Here is a 19,501-nt window from a genome sequence, read left to right on the forward strand (position 1 = left end):
GGTTAGTCTCCATAGTCGTCTCTGTAGAGAGAGTTTGTGGGTAAACATCGAGGTCTTTATTTTGAGTGGTTTGACCTTTTGAACTACTCTGTCCTGGTTCCAGTTTGACATACGTGGGCTTCTGCTGTAGTCGTGGGCTGAGCCTGAAGCCTGGCGTTTGCTGCAAAGCTGCTTCTTGTGGAGCCTGTTCTTCCTCTCTGTTGTCTTCTTGTGGTTTTTTAACTAGACAGTTCTTCTCAAAGGAAAAATACATTTTCCTGTCATCTGGTATTTTGTCTGGCTTTACTGCTGAAAAACTAAGTCCTATTTCTGATGTATCCATCTTGGTTTTTAATCCACTCTGCATTTTCATACGAGGTGGTAAAGAAAGGGCAGTGTGAGTGGCTTCGTGAAACGCAGCAGATATTCTTTCATCTTGCATATTGTTAATGTTGCTTCTAGTGTTGCTTTCGAGTTCCTCACTTGCACTTATGTCATCTTCTTCCATCACGTGAGCTCTTAATGCATTTTTTTCCTTCTCAGTTACATCTTCTGGCCTCTCCTGAATTTCTACACCTGTTGGTTGTCCACTGCTTTTATGCTTTTCGGTTCCTAGGGGAACGAACAAGTTGACATCAGAAGACTCCAGAACAATTTCAAGATCTTTTCTGTCTGTATTCCCCCGTGAGAAGCACCTTTGCATTTCTGATATACTCGTTGATAACTCCTCTCTGCTTGAAAGGGCAGGATTTGAATTCTCTGTACCTTGTAGGTCCTCCCATGTTTTCATGTTTCTGTCTGACTCCATCTGGGGAGAGGAAACACATTTCTGCAAAGGTTCTGATATGGCTTCTTCTAAAGGTGTCTCTTGCCTTGCCACAGGCAGGTCAGATGTTGTTTCGCTATCTGGGGCACAAGACTCTGCAATATCCATTTCCTTTGGATCTTCAAGAGACTCTCTATTCATCCAGTTTGTTTCTGTTAATGAAGGACAAGGTGCTTTCTGTTGATAAGTATTGACCATGAAAGACTGTTCTAGCTGAGATGGAATTTCTTGTGAAATGTTTTCTAGTTCTTTATTGTTTCTGCCATGCTGCTCTTCATTTTCAGTACTCCCCATGGTTCTTTCTTCCTCAACAGACCCTATGTAATTAACTTTCTCTGCACATAGTGACTGATCTGGTTTAGGCAGAAAATCTCTACATTCTGTTAAACCTGGAGTGAATTTTGCTTGTCTTTTTCTGTAATACTTCCTAATATAAGGAGGGACAAGCTTGAAAGCATATGTAAAATGCAACGCTATACCTGATAAACCTTTTCTTTGATGTAACTCTTTCTTCTTAGTTTTATGTTCATATCTTAACTGGCTGCACTCTGAAGTATGACATGCTGTGGTCTGAAATACCTGTGAAGCTGGTGTTTTCTTTGACTTCTGAGGTGGATCTTTGAGGCTAAGTTCACTTTTACTGCGTGATGTTTTTCTTCTGTTTTTCTGCCTGGTCATGAGAGGCAGCGAGCCATATGCCGGAGACTGGTTTAATGTTGAGGAAGCAATTTGTTTCTGGCCCTCACTCTTAACATGCTCTAGTTGTGGCATCACTTTATCAACTGAATTTGGGCTCGGAGGTATAACCAGATGTCTGGCATCCTTTAAAATAGTGTTTTGCCCTGGGATAAAGTATTTACTCTTGTTTGACTCTTCAGACCAGACAGAATCCTGGGTCTCATATGAGTGTTTTGTATCAGACCCTAGGCCCTTGACTGAATCTTGAGTCTCAATAGACTGTGGAACTTGGACCAGATGTTGGCACCTATCCATGTCTGCGGTCTGGAAGGAGTCTTGGGTGCTGCTAGTAAGTGGTTCCCTCACCAAATCTTGAGGCAGAGCAAAGTATCTGGCCTCACTCTCAGGCTGCCTGTTGACTGATGCCTGATTGTTAAAAAATTGCTGGGCTTTACCAGTAAATTGGGCTTTGGAAAATCCTTGACTCTGAGTAGCCTTTTGTCTGGAAAAAGAAGCTTGTGCTTGGGGAGAAGGGTCCATTGTAGCAGAATGTTGATTCTGAATCAAGGGCTCTAGAGAGACTGAGTACAGAGAGGTAGTTTTATTCTCTAATGTGGCTTTGGATTTTGGAGCGCTTTGATTTCTCACATTTTCTTCCAGAAGTCTGACTTGGTCTCTAGAAAGAAACAGATGGGCAGGAGGGCATGGTGCCACATCTAGATCTTCACTTTCTATAATGATTCTCGAAGTTCTTGAAAAGTTAAAGTCAGAAGAAAATGTCCTATTTTTACTTTTGTTACTTTTCATTATGGAAAATAATTTCTTTGATGAAAACTGTATTGTTTCATGTTCATTTTTAGGGCACCCGCTACACCTTAGCAAAATTTCCTGTACTTCCGAATGAAATAGTGACAAAGATGATGATCTAGTCCCATTTGAAGATGTCATATGACTTTCACTAAAGTGACTTACTCGAAATCTACTTTCACTGGTACTTGCCCGTGGTGGTTCATCTGGTGGTGGAACGCTGTCTTCAAAGTACTCTTCATTTCCTTCAGATGTAATTGATGAAGCAATTGTTCTCTCTGAATAGTTATCAACTCTGAAATATAAGAAAACAGTGAGTCAGTTGTCACTGAGGACCTATTTCATATAAGAACTCTCTTTGAAATTTAAGGAAATCCAATATAGTATATGAAAACATAGTTGAATGTAGAGATAAGCTGGGAAGTCATTATCCACATTACAAAATAATTCATTACCTAGTTACATTCATTCAATAAATCAATCCACTGACAAAGTGAAGTAAGTTATTTTCATATCTAGGAGAACGAGGGATTTTTTTCCCACAAAAATCTGTCCAAAAGTCTACTTTTGACTGTCTATTTTGACAAAGTTGCAGATTAAGATTATATCCTTTTACAAGGAATATCAGTTTCTGTTCTCTGTATGACAGTTTTGACAAGAATGAAAACATCCTTATGGAAATTTAAGAGGTACAACAGAACAGTGCCCAATGTCATAAACTATAGCTTTATATAAGTCCTAATTGTTTAACAGCTGTTTGTTTTTGATCAAGAGAGAAGCCTACATTTTAGGGTAATGCTTCTCAATATAATTTTGGTTAAAATAATTATCACGGAAGAGGGCGAGAGAACATGAAGATGGTTGAATGGCATCACCAATTCAATGGACATGAACTTGAGCAAACTCTGGGAGATGGTAAGGGACAGGGAGGCCTGGTGTGCTGCAGTCCATGGGGTCACAAAGAGTTGGACGCGAATTGGTGACTGAATAACAACAACTGATCACAGAGGGCTTCCCAGGTGGCTCAGAGGTAAAGAATCTACCTGCAAATGCAAGAGACTCGGGTTGGCTCCATGGGTCAGGAAGAGCCCCTGGAGAAGGAAATGGCAATCCACTCCAGGATTCTTGCCTGGAGAATTCCATGAACAGAGGAGCCTGGTGGGCTACAGTCCATAGCATTGCAGAGTTGGACGTGACTTAGTGACTAAAGAGCAGCAGCAAATGGTCATGGAAGTGGACCTTCCAGCATCCTTTCTACCTCAAATGATTAGGCTTGGTCTAGCAATGGGGAAACAGTGGAAACAGTGTCAGACTTTATTTTTTGGGGCTCCAAAATCACTGCAGATGGTGACTGCAGCCCTGAAATTAAAAGACGCTTACTCCTTGGAAGGAAAGTTATGACCAACCTAGATAGCATATTCAAAAGCAGAGACAGTACTTTACCAACAAAGGTTCGTCTAGTCAAGGCTATGGTTTTTCCTGTGGTCATGTATGGATGTGAGAGTTGGACTGTGAAGAAGGCTGAGCGCTGAAGAATTGATGCTTTTGAACTGTGGTGTTGGAGAAGACTCTTTTGAGTCCCTTGGACTGCAAGGAGATCCAACCAGTCCATTCTGAAGGAGATTAGCCCTGGGATTTCTTTGGAAGCAATGATGCTAAAGCTGAAACTCCAGTACTTTGGCCACCTTATGCGAAGAGTTGACTCATTGGAAAAGACTCTGATGCTGGGAGGGATTGGGGGCAGGAGGAGAAGGGGACGACAGAGGACGAGATGGCTGATGGCATCACTGACTCGATGGACGTGAGTCTCAGTGAACTCTGGGAGTTGGGATGGACAGGGAGGCCTGGCATGCTGCGATTCATGGGGTCGCAAAGAGTCGGACACGAATGAGTGACTGAACTGAACTGAACTGAGCAATGCTCAGACCAACAACATCAGCATCACTTTGATCAAAAATGCAAAATGATCATAAATGCAAAATGCAAAATGACCAGAAATGAAAAATCTCAGATCCCACCCTAGACTTCCTGAATCAGATGCCCTAGGTGTGGGGCCTGGAAATCTGAATTTTAACAAGCTCTCCAGGTGATTCTGATGCCCTTTTGTTTCACAGTTGTTATTGTTCAGTCGCTAAGTCGTGTCTGTTTCATGGTAAGTTTGTGTCATGGTAAGGTACCCTAAAATCATAAACTGAAACTCATATAAGCTAAGTCAGAAATTCTAGTGGCTGTCTTTCCAGGGAACACAGATTATCTTGTCCTTTACTGGAAGAATGACCCTAGTTTTAAATAACTCATCATCATGAATAAAGCCGTGAAAGTGAAAGTGAAAGTGAAGTCGCTCAGTCGTGTCTGACTCTTTGCGACTCCATGGACTGTAGCCTACCAGGCTACTCTGTCCATGGGATTTTCCAGGCAATAGTCCTAGAGTGGATTGCCATTTCCTTCTCCAGGGGATCTTCTCAACCAAGGGATCGAACCTGGGTCTCCCGCATTGTAGACAGACGCTTTACTGTCTGAGCCACCAGGGAAGTCCAGAGCCATGAAGCTAATAAATAAAATTATCAATATATACCCCCATCACACAAATAGTTTTTCTACATGTTTACTTATACAGGAAAATCTCATTGATTTGGATTCTTCTAATTATTAATAGAATTTGGAGTATTTTAGACTGAACTATTGCTTACCTTTTTTCACAGAGAACACAAAATTATTAGGTGAATGTTTAAAATACATTAAATACTTTTCAAGTTCTCTCTACTGTCAGGAGAAGCTATTAATGTCTAATATACAGGCTGTATACACATTTTTGTTACCTAGTGTGGTAGTCAATTTTGTGTGTCAACTTGCCTGGGCTGAGGAATGCCCAGAGAGCTGGTAAAACACTATTTCTGAGCACCTGTGAGGATGCTTCAGGAAGAGATTCACATTTGAATCAGCAGCCTGAAGATACAGAAGATATGCCCTGGGCATATTGGCTGGCATCATCCAATCCACTGAGGGCTCAAATAGAACAAATAGATGGAAGAGCAAACTCCCCAACTCTTACTGATCTGGGATGTCCATCTTCTTCGCCCTCAGACATCAGAGCTCCTGATTCTTGGGTCTTTGGGCTCTGAGACCATCCAGCACTGCACAACTCCCTGCCACCCCAGGACTTCTGCCTTGGGCTGAATTATACCATTTGCTTTTTTAGGTCTCCAGTTTTTATTTGGTAGATCAGGGGACTTCTCAGCCTCTATAACCATGCAAGCCAATTCCTATAAAACTCGTTTTATCTCTCTCTCTCTTTTTTGCATTTCTCTGCTGAACCCTGACTGATACACCTACCCATCATCTTTAGTATCAGGTCACCTTTGGTACCACTGCTGGGGGCCAGAGTGAGGTACTCCGCCCATGGCAAAGGTCATGAGGAAGGAGGCTCGACATACGCAAAGGCGGGATCGAGCCTCAGGAGTCCCCCTGGAAATCCTCGAGCATCTACCCCCATAACCAGAGCCTGCCTACTTTACTACTTTGTGCTCTTACCTACACCTCTGACTTTATGGGGGGCTGTCCCCCACGACCTCTTTCGGAGAAGGAGTTAACCTAGAGCTCCAGTTAATAATAATTCCTGGGCGTGATAAGAGTGTTTTCACCTACAAACTCCTCTGAAGGTTCTCTAGCCTGCCTGACAGGCTCGTCCGGCCACATGTGACTGCTCACAGCCTCCCAACCGTGAGAGGCACGAGATGCTTTAAACCCTCTAAAAACAGGTTCTTTAGAGAAGTTAGAAAACTATAAGTATAGTGGGCTGATTAGAAATTGTATTGGTGAAGGGTTTTTCATTTGTTGAGCCAATGTTTGTTGCTACGTCTCCACATCCCCTGCCCTTACACACATTAATGAATATATAGAAGAAATAAGTATTAACCTTTGATATTAATCACGTTAGACCTTAGGCTAAGTAAATTCTTTCCTTAACTAAAACCCACTACACCGTCACCCTATAGGAATGTAACTTTATTTGGGTGGTGTCTGTTTTAAGAATAATCACCCCTGGAGAAATAAGTGTCCTGGTTGACTGACTATTGTCACAAGGAGAGGGTCATAAATTGTCAGCAGGCCCCCCCTGGCCAGAAGATGATGTAACACCCCTAAGACCTCTGTATACATTTGTATGAAGCACCTGACTTTGATAAAAGTCAGGACTGCTGACCCCGCGTGACTTTTGCATAACATCTCAGTGTATAAAAGTAGACCATGGAAAACAAAGAATTGGGATCAGTTTCTCGAAATACTGGTCTCCCCATGTCTCTCTCTCTCTCACTCTGGCTGAGTCTCCATCTGAAGCGCGGAACCCACCATGCTTACTAATTATGCCTGGGCTTCTAAGATCCGACCGGGGAGGCCTCAGTGTCTCCTCTCCTTCGGGAGAACGGAAGGACACCTGCGGCCTACGTAAGTGGTGCAAACTTCTTGTCTTGAAGTTTTATTGGTCTCCCGCGTAAACCAAGCTACTCAGCCTCTTTTCTCCACTGAATTTTCCTACTGAGCTATCCTTATTCTATTACTCTTCATATCTTTAATTAATATCTAATTGAAGCTATTGTATCCTGATCCTCGCCTATGCCGTCTTTTCTTCGAATACCCTGGATCAGCCGGGGCAGGACCCCGGCATACCACCATCTGTCCTTACAACTAAAGCAAAATTATAGCTTGGAGTAATAATCATGGATGCGTACTCTTCAACATCCATTCTACCTCAAGGGTTTATGCTAAATCTAATATAGTAATCTCATTTCCAAGTAATTGAATAAGGAGTGGGTATGAACTAAACCCAGTATAAGACAAAGACATTTAACAACTTTGGGGAAAAGTTGCCTTGTTCCTAAGAAAGACACAGAAAGAATTGGCCTCTTAAATCCTCTGGAAACTGCTGATCTGATTTGGAAACTCTTGGTGGCAATCTTTCTATTTACCTCAAGGTAAAACCAACACCAAGAAAGGCAGAGGGAGGGGCTCCCCTGGTGGGCCAGTGGTTAAGAATCCACCTTCCAGTGCAGAGGACATGGGTTCAATCCCTGGCTGGGGAACTAAGATCCCACATGCTGTGGGGCAAGTAAGGCCACGTACCACAACTAGAGAAACCTGTGCACCACAGTGAGGACTAAGACCCAACACACCCAAAAACAAATAAATATTTATAAATAAATACAAATAGAACAACCACATTACATGAATAAAGCCCCTTTACACCTGACAACCAAAAGAAATTAGACTGAAGTCAAGTAATCTTCAGGTTTGTACTCCACACAGCTACTAGTGATTCAGCTGAAACACAAAACTGTTACTCCTACGCTCAACCACCTTCAGTGGTTCCTCACTACCTACAGAATAAACTCCAAGCTTTTCACATGGCATACATAGTTTGTATAGTCAAAGCTATGGTCTTTCCAGTAGTCATATACAGATGTAAGAGTTGGACTATAAAGAAGGCTGAGCACCAAAGAATTGAGGCTTACAAACTGTGGTGTTGGAAAAGACTCCTGAGAGTCCCTTGACAGCAAGGTGATGAAACCAGTCAATCCTAAAGGAAATCAACCCTGAATATTCATTGGAAGAACTGATGCTGAAGCTTCAATACTTTGGCCACCTGATCAAAGGGCTGAGTCATTGGAAAAGACCCTGATGCTGGTACAGATTGAGGGCAGGAGGAAAAGTGGAAGACAGAGGATGAGATGGTTGGATGGCATCACTGACTCAATGGACATGAGTTTGAGCAAACTCCAGGAGATGGTGAAGGACAGGGAACCCTGGTGTGCTATAGTCTATGGGGTTGCAGAGTTGGTCATGACTGAGCACCTGAACAACAATGAGAGAAAGTCCTTTATGATCTGACTCCTGCCTGTTTTTTCGACTCCTGGCCCATCCTCACCATTCCAGCAACCCTGAAATAATCATAAGTTGTTGTACATACCCTGCAGTTTCTTATTTCCTTGCCTCTGTTCATGGCCTATAAGGCCTTCTTTATTCTCCCAACCAGTGTCTTTTTCTGACTAATTTCCACTTACCTTTTAAAGTTCAGCTCCAGTATAAGCTTCTCCATGAAGCCATTCTCAACACCCCCTAAGCTGGTGTAGGTGTCTTCTAAAATGTTCTCCTAGATTTCCGATTATTGTGTTACCATACTGCAAGAAATCATCCTTTTATGTATAGAAACGAATGAAAATGAAAACACAACAACCCAAAACCTATGGGACTCAGTAAAAGCAGTGCTAAGGGGAAGGTTCATAGCAATACAAGCTTACCTCAAGAAACAAGAAAAAAGTCAAATAAATAACCTAACTCTACACCTACAGCAACCAGAAAAGGAAGAAATGAAGAACCCCAGGGTGAATAGAAGGAAAGAAATCATAAAAATTAGGGCAGAAATAAATGCAAAAGAAAAGAGACCATAGCAAAAATCAACAAAGCTAAAAGCTTTGTTTAAAAAAAGCTATTTATCTTCTTTGAGAAGATAAATAAAATAGACAAACCATTAGCCAGACTAATCAAGAATCAAAGGGAGAAGAATCAAATCAAAATTAGAAATGAAAATGGAGAAATCACAACAGACAACACAGAAATATAAAGGATCATAAGAGACTACTATCAGCAACTATATGCCAATAAAAAGGACAACTTAGAAGAAATGGACAAATTCTTAGAAAAGTATGACTTTCCAAAACTGAACCAGGAAGAAATAAAAAATTTTAACAGACCCATCACAAGCACAGAAATCGAAACTGTAATCATAAATCTTCCAGCGAACAAAAGCCCAGGACCAGATGGCTTCACAGCTGAATTCTACCAGAAGTTTGGAGAAGAGCTAACATCTATCCTACTCAAACTCTTCCAGAAAATTGCAGAGGAAGGTAAACTGCCAAACTCATTCTATGAAGCCACCATCACCCTAATACCAAAACCAGACAAAGATGCCACAAAAAAAGAAAACTACAGGCCAATATCACTGATGACTGTAGATGCAAAAATCCTTAACAAAATCCTAGCAAACAGAATCCAACAACCTGTTAAAAGATCATACATCATGACCAAGTGGGCTTTATCCCAGGGATGCAAGGATTCTTCAATATCCACAAATCAATCAATGTAATACACCACATTAACAAACTGAAAGATAAAAACCATGTGATTATCTCAACAGATGCAAAGAAAGTCTTTGACAAAATTCAACATCCATTTATGATAAAAAAACCCTCCAGAAAGCAGGCATAGAAGGAACACACTTCAACATAATAAAAGCTATATAATAAAAAAATAATAAATATAATAAAATTATTATAAATAATAATTTATAAATTATATTTATAATAATAAAACCCACAGCTAACATTATCCTCAATGGTAAAAAATTGAAAGCATTTCCTGTAAAGTCAGGAACAAGACAAGGGTACCCACTCTCACCACTATTATTCAACATAGTTTTGGAAGTTTTAGCCACAGCAACCAGAGAAGAAAAATAAAAGGAATCCAGGTTGGAAAAGAATAAAGTAAAACTCGCACTGTTGCAGATGACATGATCCTCTACATAGAAAACCCTAAAGACTCCACCAGAAAATTACTAGAGCTAATCAATGAACATAGTAAAGTTGCAAGATATAAAATTAACACACAGAAATCCCTTGCATTCCTATACACTAACAATGAGAAAACAGAAAGAGAAATTAAGGAAACACTTCCATTCACCATCGCAACTAGAAGAATAAAATACTTAGGAATAAATCTACCTAAAGAAACAAAAGACGTATATATAGAAAACTATAAAACATTAATGAAAGAAATCAAAGATGACACAAATAGATGGAGAAATATACCACGTTCATGGATTGGAAGAATCAATATAGTGAAAATGAGTATACTATCCAAAGCAATCTATAGATTCAATGCAATCCCTATCAAGCTACCAATGGTATTTTTCACAGAACTAGAACAACTAATTTCACAATTTGTATGGAAATACAAAAAACCTCGAATAGCCAAAGCAATCTTGAGAAAGAAGAATGGGAATGGAAGAATCAACCTGCCTGACTTCAGGCTCTACTACAAAGCTACAGTCATCAAGACAGTACGGTACCAGCACAAAGACAGAAATATAGATCAAAGGAACAAAATAGAAAGCCCAGAGATAAATCCACACACCTATGGATACCTTATCTTTGACAAAGGAGGCAATAATGTACAATGGAGAAAAGACAATCTCTTTAACAAGTGGTGCTGGGAAAACTGGCCAATCACTTGTAAAAGAATGAAACTAGAATACTTTCTAACACCATATACAAAAATAAACTCAAGATGGATCAAAGGTCTAAGTGTAAGACTTAGAAACTCCTAGAGGAAAACATAGGCAAAACACCCTCTGACATAAATAATAGCAGGATCCTCTATGACCCACCTCCCAGAGTAATGGAAATAAAGCAAAAATAAAAAAATGGGACCTAATTAAACTTAAAAACTTCGGCACAAAGAAGGAAACTATAAGCAAGGTGAAAAGACAGCCTTCAGAATGGGAGAAAATAATAGCAAACAAAGAAACTGACAAGAATTAATCTCAAAAATATACGAGCAGCTCCTGCAGCTCAATTCCAGAAAAGTAAATTACCCAATCAAAAAATGGGCCAAAGAACTAAATAGACATTTCTCCAAAGAAGACATACAGATGGCTAACAAACACATGAAAAGATGCTCAACATCACTCATTATCAGAGAAATGTAAATCAAGACCACAATGAGGTACCATCTCACACCAGTCAGAATGGCTGCTATCCAAAAGTCTACAAACAATAAATGCTGGAGAGGGTGTGGAAAAAAGGGAACCCTTTTATACTGTTGGTGGGAATGCAAACTAGTACGGCCACTATGGAGAACAGTGTGGAGATTCCTTTAAAAACTAGAAATAGAACTGCCATATGACCCAGCAATCCCGCTGCTGGGCCTACACACCAAGGAAACCAGAACTGAAAGAGACACGTGTACCCCAAAGTTCATTACAGCACTGTTTATAATAGCCAGGACATGGAAGCAACTTAGATGTCCATCAGCAGATGAATGGATAAGAAAGCTATAGTACATATGCACAATGGAATATTACTCAGCCATGAAAAAGAATACATTTGAATCAGTTCTAATGAGGTGGATGAAACTGGAGCCTACTATACAGAGTGAAGTAAGTCAGAAAGAAAAACACCAATACAGTATACTAATGTATATATATGGAATTTAGAAAGATGGTAATGATGACCCTATATGCGAGACAGCAAAAGAGACACAGATGTATAGAGCAGTCTTTTGGACTCTATGGGAGAAGGCGAGGGTGGGATGACTTAAGAGAATAGTATTGAAACATGTATATTATCATATGTGAAACAGATCGCCAGTCCAGGTTCAATGCATGAGACAGGGTGCTCAGGGCTGGTGCACTGGGATGACCCTGAGGGATGGGATGGGGAGGGAGATGGGAGAGGGGTTCAGGATGGGGAACAGATGTATACTCATGGCTGATTCATGTCAGTGTATGGCAGAAACCACTACAATATTGTAAAGTAATTAGTCTCCAATTAAAACAAAAACAAAACAAACAAAATCATCCTTTATGAATATGTCTCCTCCCCAAGAATATAAGCTTCTTGAGAAGAGATACTATCTTATTATTTGTGCATGCATGCTCAGTCACTCAGTCATGACCAACTCTCTGTGACCCCACAGACAAATGAGGAAAATAAAGCTTAAAGGTTAAGTGGATTGTTTACCTACCATGACCTCTCTCTTCAATACAAATGAAGAAGTAATAATCACCAGTTCTGATAATTCAGTTGAAAAATATTTATTTAGCACCTATCATAGCCTGCCAGGCTCCTCTGTCCATGGGGTTTTCCCAGAAAGAATACTGGAGTGGGTGGTCACTACCTCCTCCAGGGCTTATTATTTGAATACCAGTGTAAAATACAAGGTCCATTGTATAGGGATATCTAATGATTACTGAATGGATTTTGATGAAAACAATTAAGATGTTGATAGCACCAAGAGTAGCAATGTCAGTATTTAATCTCTAGCACTCATGTATCCTCAGGATGTGGGATGAATTCTGATTGTATAAACTCCTTTCATGGCACTCTTGAAGAACCTAGCTCAGGGTCTGCTGGGTTCACAGTAGGTGCTAAATGAATATTTTTTCAGTTGAATTATCATAACTTGTCATTATTACTTCTTTGTACTGGAGAGAGAGGTTGGGGTAGAGAGAGAAGCAAGCCACTTAACCTCTAAGCTTTATTTTCCTCATCTGTAAAAACAGGAATGATGCTCTGCAGTGACCTAAATGGGAAGGAAATCCAAAGGAGAGGGGACATATGTATGTGTATGATACACTGATTCACTCTGCTGTACAGCGAAACTGACACAACATTATAAAGCAACTATGTGCGTGCTTGGTCACTTCAGTCATGTCTAACTCTTTGCAACCCTGGACTGTAACCCACCAGGTTCCTCTGTCCATGGAATTCTCCAGGTAAGAATACTGGAGTGGGTAGCCATTTCCTTCTCCAGATTCCCAACCCAGGGATCAAACCTGGGTCTCCTGCATTACAGGTGGATGCATTACCATCTGAGCCACCAGGGAAGCCCTAATATATACATTATATACAAACATGTATTTGTACATACTCTGAAACAAATTTTAAAAAAACAGTAATGATACTACCTACCTGGAAGGATAATTTCAACAATATATAAAAAACCATTAATACAGTTTGGAATAGAGCAACCATTTAAAAATCAAAGTTAAAAAACAGAACTACCATATGACCCACCAATCCCACTCCTGGGCATATACCCAGAGAATACCATAATTCAAAAAGATACATGAACCCCAGTGTTCACTGCAGCACTGTGTACAATAGCCATAAAATGGAAGCAATCTAAATGTCCATCAACACAGGAATGGATAAAGAAGATGTGGTACATGTATACAATGGAATATTAATCATTAAAAGGAATGAAATTGTGACATTTGCAGAGATGTAGATGGACCTAGAGACTGCCATACAGAGTGAAGTGAGTTAAAAAGAAAAAAACAAATACTGAATATATCACTTATATGTGGAATCTAGAAAAATGATACAGATGAACTTACTCACAAAATGGAGGCACAGATGTAGAGAACAAACGTATGGATACCAAGGGGGAAAGATGGGGTGGGATGAACTGGGAGATTGGGACTGACCTATATACACTGCTATGTATAAAATAGGTAACTAAAGAGAACCTCGTGTAGAGCACAGGGAACGCTACTCAGTGCTCAGTGGTGCCCTAAAGGGGAAAGAAATCCAAAAAGAGGGGATGTGTGTGTGTATATATATAACTCATTCACTTTGCTGTACAGTAGAAACTAACATAACTTTATAAAGCAACTATACTCCAATAAAAATCAATTTAAAAAATAAAAATCAAAGTTAGACTGAATTATGATGTTGGACTGCTGTTGTATTCTATACAAATGGGAAAACTTTTTTCTGTAATTCAGATGTAATTTTGAATAGAACAAAACCAATCCATTTCATCTAATTTCAAAATGTATCATTTACCTTGCTTCTGAGGATGAAATAGCTGACCAATGATCTAGGGAGAAATAGGAATTAAAAAAAGTCAGAGTATCAGTGGGAGAAGTTCAGACTGAACAAGTTTTATATTAAAATATGAAATTGTATTGAACTGAACTTGGACTGAGCTGATAAAATTGTAGGATACTTACCAAATTTCATGCTTGTCAGGCAACTTCCATTGTCTTCTTTCTGTCAAGGGAGACAATAAAATGTTCAATTTGGTTCAGTCGCTCAGTCGTGTCCAACTCTTTGCGACCCCAGTTAGAGTAATCCAAATATCAAAGTTACACAATTTTATAAGTTATTCTTCTGAGTTATTTTGAAAAATCTTGGAAAAGGAAATCAAGCATTTTTTTCTTACCTTGTGGACATCTGACTTATCCTTTTCTGAAGGAAGTGCAGGCTTCTTCTGAAAGGACATACAAATCTTTAAGAGTATGATCTCAAAAATAATTCCCAGGAAAATTATAAAGAAGATTGCCATCCAATTATTTTGAGAAGTCCAGGACTCTAGAAGTTCCCATAATGTCAAAAATGTATCATTTCCCAATCCACCTTGCACCACTTTTTTAAAGAAATAAAATCGCTTTGACATTGTTATGTAATATATGAAATAGATGGATCTCTTCATTCCAAAGCCCTTGATTCTGGATGCCCCAAAACACAACAAGGTGGTATGCCCATCTCATAACCATGTGCAATGTTCTGCCAGGAAAAAATGCCCAGTGCTGCCCAGTGCCTTGTTAAGTATAGTAGTGACTGCTCTGGGTCTAAGTGAGGTACGTGTCATAGTGGGTATTTAACTGAGCTCATATCAACTTACTTGAGCAATAATGCAAGTTCACTGGTGAGACATGTATGATGCTATCTGTAGTTGTTTTTAATAAAAAAATAATCCTCCATTAATTTCACACCCCCCCCCATAATTCTATAAATAATTCCTTAGCAGTTGGGTTATAACTATACTGTAATTTTTAAAAATGTAGAACAAATTTGAATTGGACCAAACCATTTTCTTTTACAACCAGGAAGTGTATTTTATACTTGTTATCAAGAAAACATGAATGTAGGGTGGCAAGATTTAGCATTAACACACACACACACACACACACACACACACACACAAACTAGATGCTGCAGTTTAATTTGAACTTCAGATAAATACCAAATAATTTTTTGGTATGTTTCATTGTCACTCTGCAGGACAGATAACAGCTTGTCTCTTGGGGGCCAGCCTGATGTTTTCTTAAAATAGAACACCTCATTTTATATTTCTTTTTGTTAGAGGTGACTGTCAGCAATGTTCCTCTTCAATAATCTACTGCAATGTTGAAAACCAAAGTTAGATTTGGTGGGTTCTGGAATGGTCTCCTGGTGAATTTCCTCTTTACTCTATTTCTGGTGATACCAAGGAATAGCTACCTGTGATGCTTGCTGATGTCAGAATTAGGGTGGGGCAGAACCAAAGTCTTAAGAGTTGTAAGTATACAAAACAATCTGGACTGTTAGTGAAAATATTAACACTACCTTGGATTTAGAGCACTTTCCTTTGGAAGATGTACTGAATTAATACTTCCGTTGTCTTCATTTGTTCAAGGTGGGCTGAAGAAAGAAGTAGAGTTCTTTACACCAGAGTTAATTGTTCAGGCCTTCTCTGTTGCATAACTTTGAGAGCAAGAAAGATTTCTTGAGTTCTTACTACCTAGAGTATTAGAGAGGAGATCAATGACACATCCTACAAGTTTAGGATCTTAATTTAGGTTTAACTGTGATCTTGGGGTTTGTCTTTGCAAAGTATGTCTCACTGGGATGCATGGTATAGGAATTCCTTAGTTCTAGAACAAACAATTCCTCTAGGCATTTCTAGGGTAAAATACACCCTCCTCTCTGACTCCCCTTCCATATATACAAACAGGGTGATTTTATTCTGCTGGGTTTTTCCATATTTAATGCAGCTAATGAAATACTCATTCTTTTGACCAATGGCAAGAGAAATTAAATTCATTTAATGTTTACTACCTTAAAGGGGATTCAACATTTTAACATGAAGAAACTCTCTAGTTCGTTCCTAAGATCTTTTAAGTGATGACACTGAACCCGTTAATTAGTATACCGCTAATATCTACCACTCCTATTAATGCTTAAGTTTGCATAGAGGTAAAGAGGAGTCTCTGCTTCCAGGGCTTTGTTGTTCAGTTCAGTTCAGTTCAGTTCAGTTGCTCAGTCGTGTCTGACTCTTTGTGTCCATCACCAACTCCCGGAGTCCACCCAAACCATGTCCATTGAGTCGGTGATGCCATCCAACCATCTCATCCTCTGTCATCCCCTTCTCCTCCTGCCTTCAACCTTTCCCAGCATCAGGGTCTTTTCCAGTGAGTCGGTTCTTCGCATCAGGTGGCCGAAGTATTGGAGTTTCAGTTTCAGCATCAGTCCTTCCAATGAATATTCAGGACTGATTTCCTTTAGAATTGATTGGTTGGATCTCCTGGGAGTCCAAGGGACTCTCAAGAGTCTTCTCCAACAACACAGTTCAAAAGCATCAATTCTTCAGCACTCAGCTTTCTTTATAGTCCAATTCTCACATCCATACATGACTATTGGAAAAACCATAGCTTTGACTAGACAGACTTTGTTGGCAAAGTAATGTCTCTGCTTTTTAATATGCTCTCTAGGTTGATCACAGCTTTTCTTCCAAGGAGCAAGCATTTTTTAATTTCATGGCTGCAGTCACCATCTGCAGTGATTTTGGAGCCCCCAAAATAAAGTCTGCCACTGTTTCCATTGTTTCCCCATCTATTTGCCATGAAGTGATTGGACCAGATGCCATGATCTTAATTTTCTGAATGTTGAGTTTTAAGCCAACTTTTTGCCTCTCCTCTTTCACTTTCAGCAAGAGGCTCTTTAGTTCTTCTTCGCTTTCTGCTGTAAGGGTGGTGTCATCTGTATATCAGAGGTTATTAATATTTCTCCCAGCAATCTTGATTCCAGCTTGTGCTTCATCCAGCCCAGCATTTTGCATGATGTACTCTGCATATAAGCTAACTAAACAGGGTGACAATATACAGCCTTGACATACTCCTTTCCCTGTTTGGAACCAGTCTGTTGTTCCATTTCCGGTTTTAACTGTTGCTTCTTGCCCTGTATACAGACTTTTCAGGAGGCCGATCAGGTGATCTGGTATTCCCGTCTCTTTAAGATTTTTCCACAGTTTGTTGTGATCCACACAAAGGCTTTGGTGTAGTCAATAAAGCAGATGTTTTTCTGGAACTCTCTTGCTTTTTCAATTATCCAATAGATGTTGGCAATTTGATCTCTGGTTCCTCTGCCTTTTCTAAATCCAGTTTGAGCATCTGGAAGTTCACGGTTCATGTACTGTTGAAGCCTTGCTTGGAGAATTTTGAGCATTACTTCTTGAGAGAAGATATGTGGCTTTCAAGGAGATACTTGGTTGGGGTAATTCAAGAAAAGCTGTGAAGTGGTAAAGAGAACTTAAGGGCCTTAAAGGATGAGAATGATTGGTAGCAGACAAAGACTAACAAAAGTTTCAGGAAGAAAAGGCAGAAAAGACTTTGTTCCAAAACTTTGTGCAGTGAATTTAGCTGGAGTACTACGTATAGGTTGAGAGTATGGGGGGAAGAAAATAAGGTTAAAATGTTGGTACAGCCTATTGTGGAGGACCTTGAACTAAGGTCTTTAACCTTAACAATCACCTTTGGAGATCCACCAACAGTTTCTGAGTTAAAGGTGTCAAATGGTTTACTGGTACAAGCAGACAATAGTAAAATGAATTAGGCTGCTGTAACTATACAGATGTGAATTGATGAGGGCCTGGCTTGTAAACCAGGCAGTGTAAACAAAATGGGGGTAGAATCAGACTTTGATACTGAAAACATAGGATTTGGTAACTAAAAGGAAAGCAAATGGATTCAGGGGTGGTGTAGAAAAGCTGACGTGAAGGAGAAAGGACTTAAAGATAAATCTCAAAGCTGGTTTGTCAAGGACAAGGTTCTCAACTTAGGAATTACTGACATTTTGGACCAGAACTTCTTTGTAGTGGTTGGTTGTCCTGTGTATGGCAGGATGCTAGTAGAATCCCTTTCTTGCGAGGTACCAGGAGCACTCCACCCCAGTCATGACAACCAAAAATGCAGTTATGTGATCCCCACCCATGGCTTGGTACACAGTTCTCCAATGACAAGCTATTTCATCAATCAGTAGTTTCTTATGGGTAACTCAGGGAAAGCTGAGTTGTGCTGTCATGTCTGACTCATTGCGACCCTATGAACCATAATCCACCAGGCTCCTCTGTCCATGGGATTCTCCAGGCAAGAATACTGGAGTGGGTTGACATTTCCTTCTCCAGGGGATCTTCCCAACCCAGGGATCGAACATGCATCTCCTGCACTGGCAGGTGAATTCTTTACTGCTGAGCCACCTGGGAAGCCCAACTCAGGTCAGGGAAAAACCAACTTTAAATGAACTTCTACGTTATCCTTATATTTGCAGTAGTATCTTTGAATGGTCATCCATATTATGCCTATAGTTTAGTGTGAAACTTGAATATTATGACTACAAAGCCTGGTTAGTAACCTTTCAAATCTATTTCTTCATTGTACTTTTATACTGTAGTCTGCATTCTAGTAAGTTTTCCTTTGTATTTTCCCTGGTTTATATTATTTGCCAATTGATTTACATGTAATAGATCATTATTATATTTGTTAGCTCTGGTTAAGTATTTTTTATGTTAATATTTTGATCAGTCTTGTTTTAAAAGTTAAGTATTAATTATACACTATTTTTAAAAATTAAGGCATCATTCAAGAAATTCAGTCAAAAAATAACTATTATACACTGAGTGACATGGAAATTTTGATTTTGTAATAGTACATTTGATTCTAATATTCACATTATATCTAATATACACATTAGTTATCTAGATTTTTGTTCTTTATGCACTATTTAGAAAAATTAAAATCCATTGACTTCATCAGGGCAGGAGAAACAAGGGACCTGAAAACTCTGAAAGCTTCCTAGGCTGCCCTGACTGTCGGAACGGCCTAACCTGAGGTCAGTAGGGTACTCAGGGAGTTAATTTCCTACTGTAGAGAACCACTGCTCACTACAAACTTATACTATATATCATCAGCCTCATCACATTTTTTGCATTCTGTACAGGAAATATAGAAACTAAGTTTTTCATATCTAACTCAATACCCTGAAGTCTAGTCCAAGTGATACCTGCACTTCTCAAAGCAAAATTAAGAGCCCTAACTCTGTCTAGATACAACACAGATATTAGTTCCACTATTTACTCATTTCATTCTCTCCTTAATCAGAGAGCTTTAGACATCAAGTTCCCCTACTATATTAAACTGCACGTTTAATCACTGTTGTAAACCTAATGAAGCTTTGCCTGTAACAGACCTTCAGTAAGCATTTATTCAATAAAAGTTGTTACTTTATTCTAAAAACAATGTTCAGAGTCCCCATATATGAAAATGTATCTTCATCTATCCCTTGAGATTTAATAAAACATTAGGTGACTTAGATGTATACATTCTATAAAACTGAC

At 39.4% G+C, this 19,501-nt stretch overlaps 1 protein-coding gene across 3 annotated transcripts in view; it reads right to left on the reverse strand.

The window, feature by feature from the left end:
• Nucleotides 1–19,453, reverse strand: part of CCDC168 (coiled-coil domain containing 168) — a 47,087-nt gene extending 27,634 nt beyond the window's left edge. The window contains exons 1-5 of one of the 3 annotated variants that reach the window (XM_070800458.1): nt 15,457–19,453; nt 14,291–14,338; nt 14,079–14,118; nt 13,912–13,945; nt 1–2,585 (exon numbers count right to left, since the gene is read on the reverse strand). The exon at nt 1–2,585 is cut by the window's left edge and continues 27,634 nt beyond it. In XM_070800458.1, coding sequence (XP_070656559.1) covers nt 1–2,585; nt 13,912–13,945; nt 14,079–14,088 — 2,629 coding nt within the window. In that variant the 5' untranslated portion in view covers nt 14,089–14,118; nt 14,291–14,338; nt 15,457–19,453. Of the gene's footprint in view, nt 2,586–13,911; nt 13,946–14,078; nt 14,119–14,290 lie in introns of all 3 variants that reach the window. The other 2 variants (XM_070800457.1, XM_070800459.1) reach the window with 2 other exon arrangements.
• Between the last annotated feature and the right edge of the window lie 48 nt (nt 19,454–19,501).

This window comes from Bos indicus, chromosome 12 (assembly GCF_029378745.1).
Source record: "Bos indicus isolate NIAB-ARS_2022 breed Sahiwal x Tharparkar chromosome 12, NIAB-ARS_B.indTharparkar_mat_pri_1.0, whole genome shotgun sequence".
NCBI lineage: Eukaryota > Metazoa > Chordata > Mammalia > Artiodactyla > Bovidae > Bos > Bos indicus.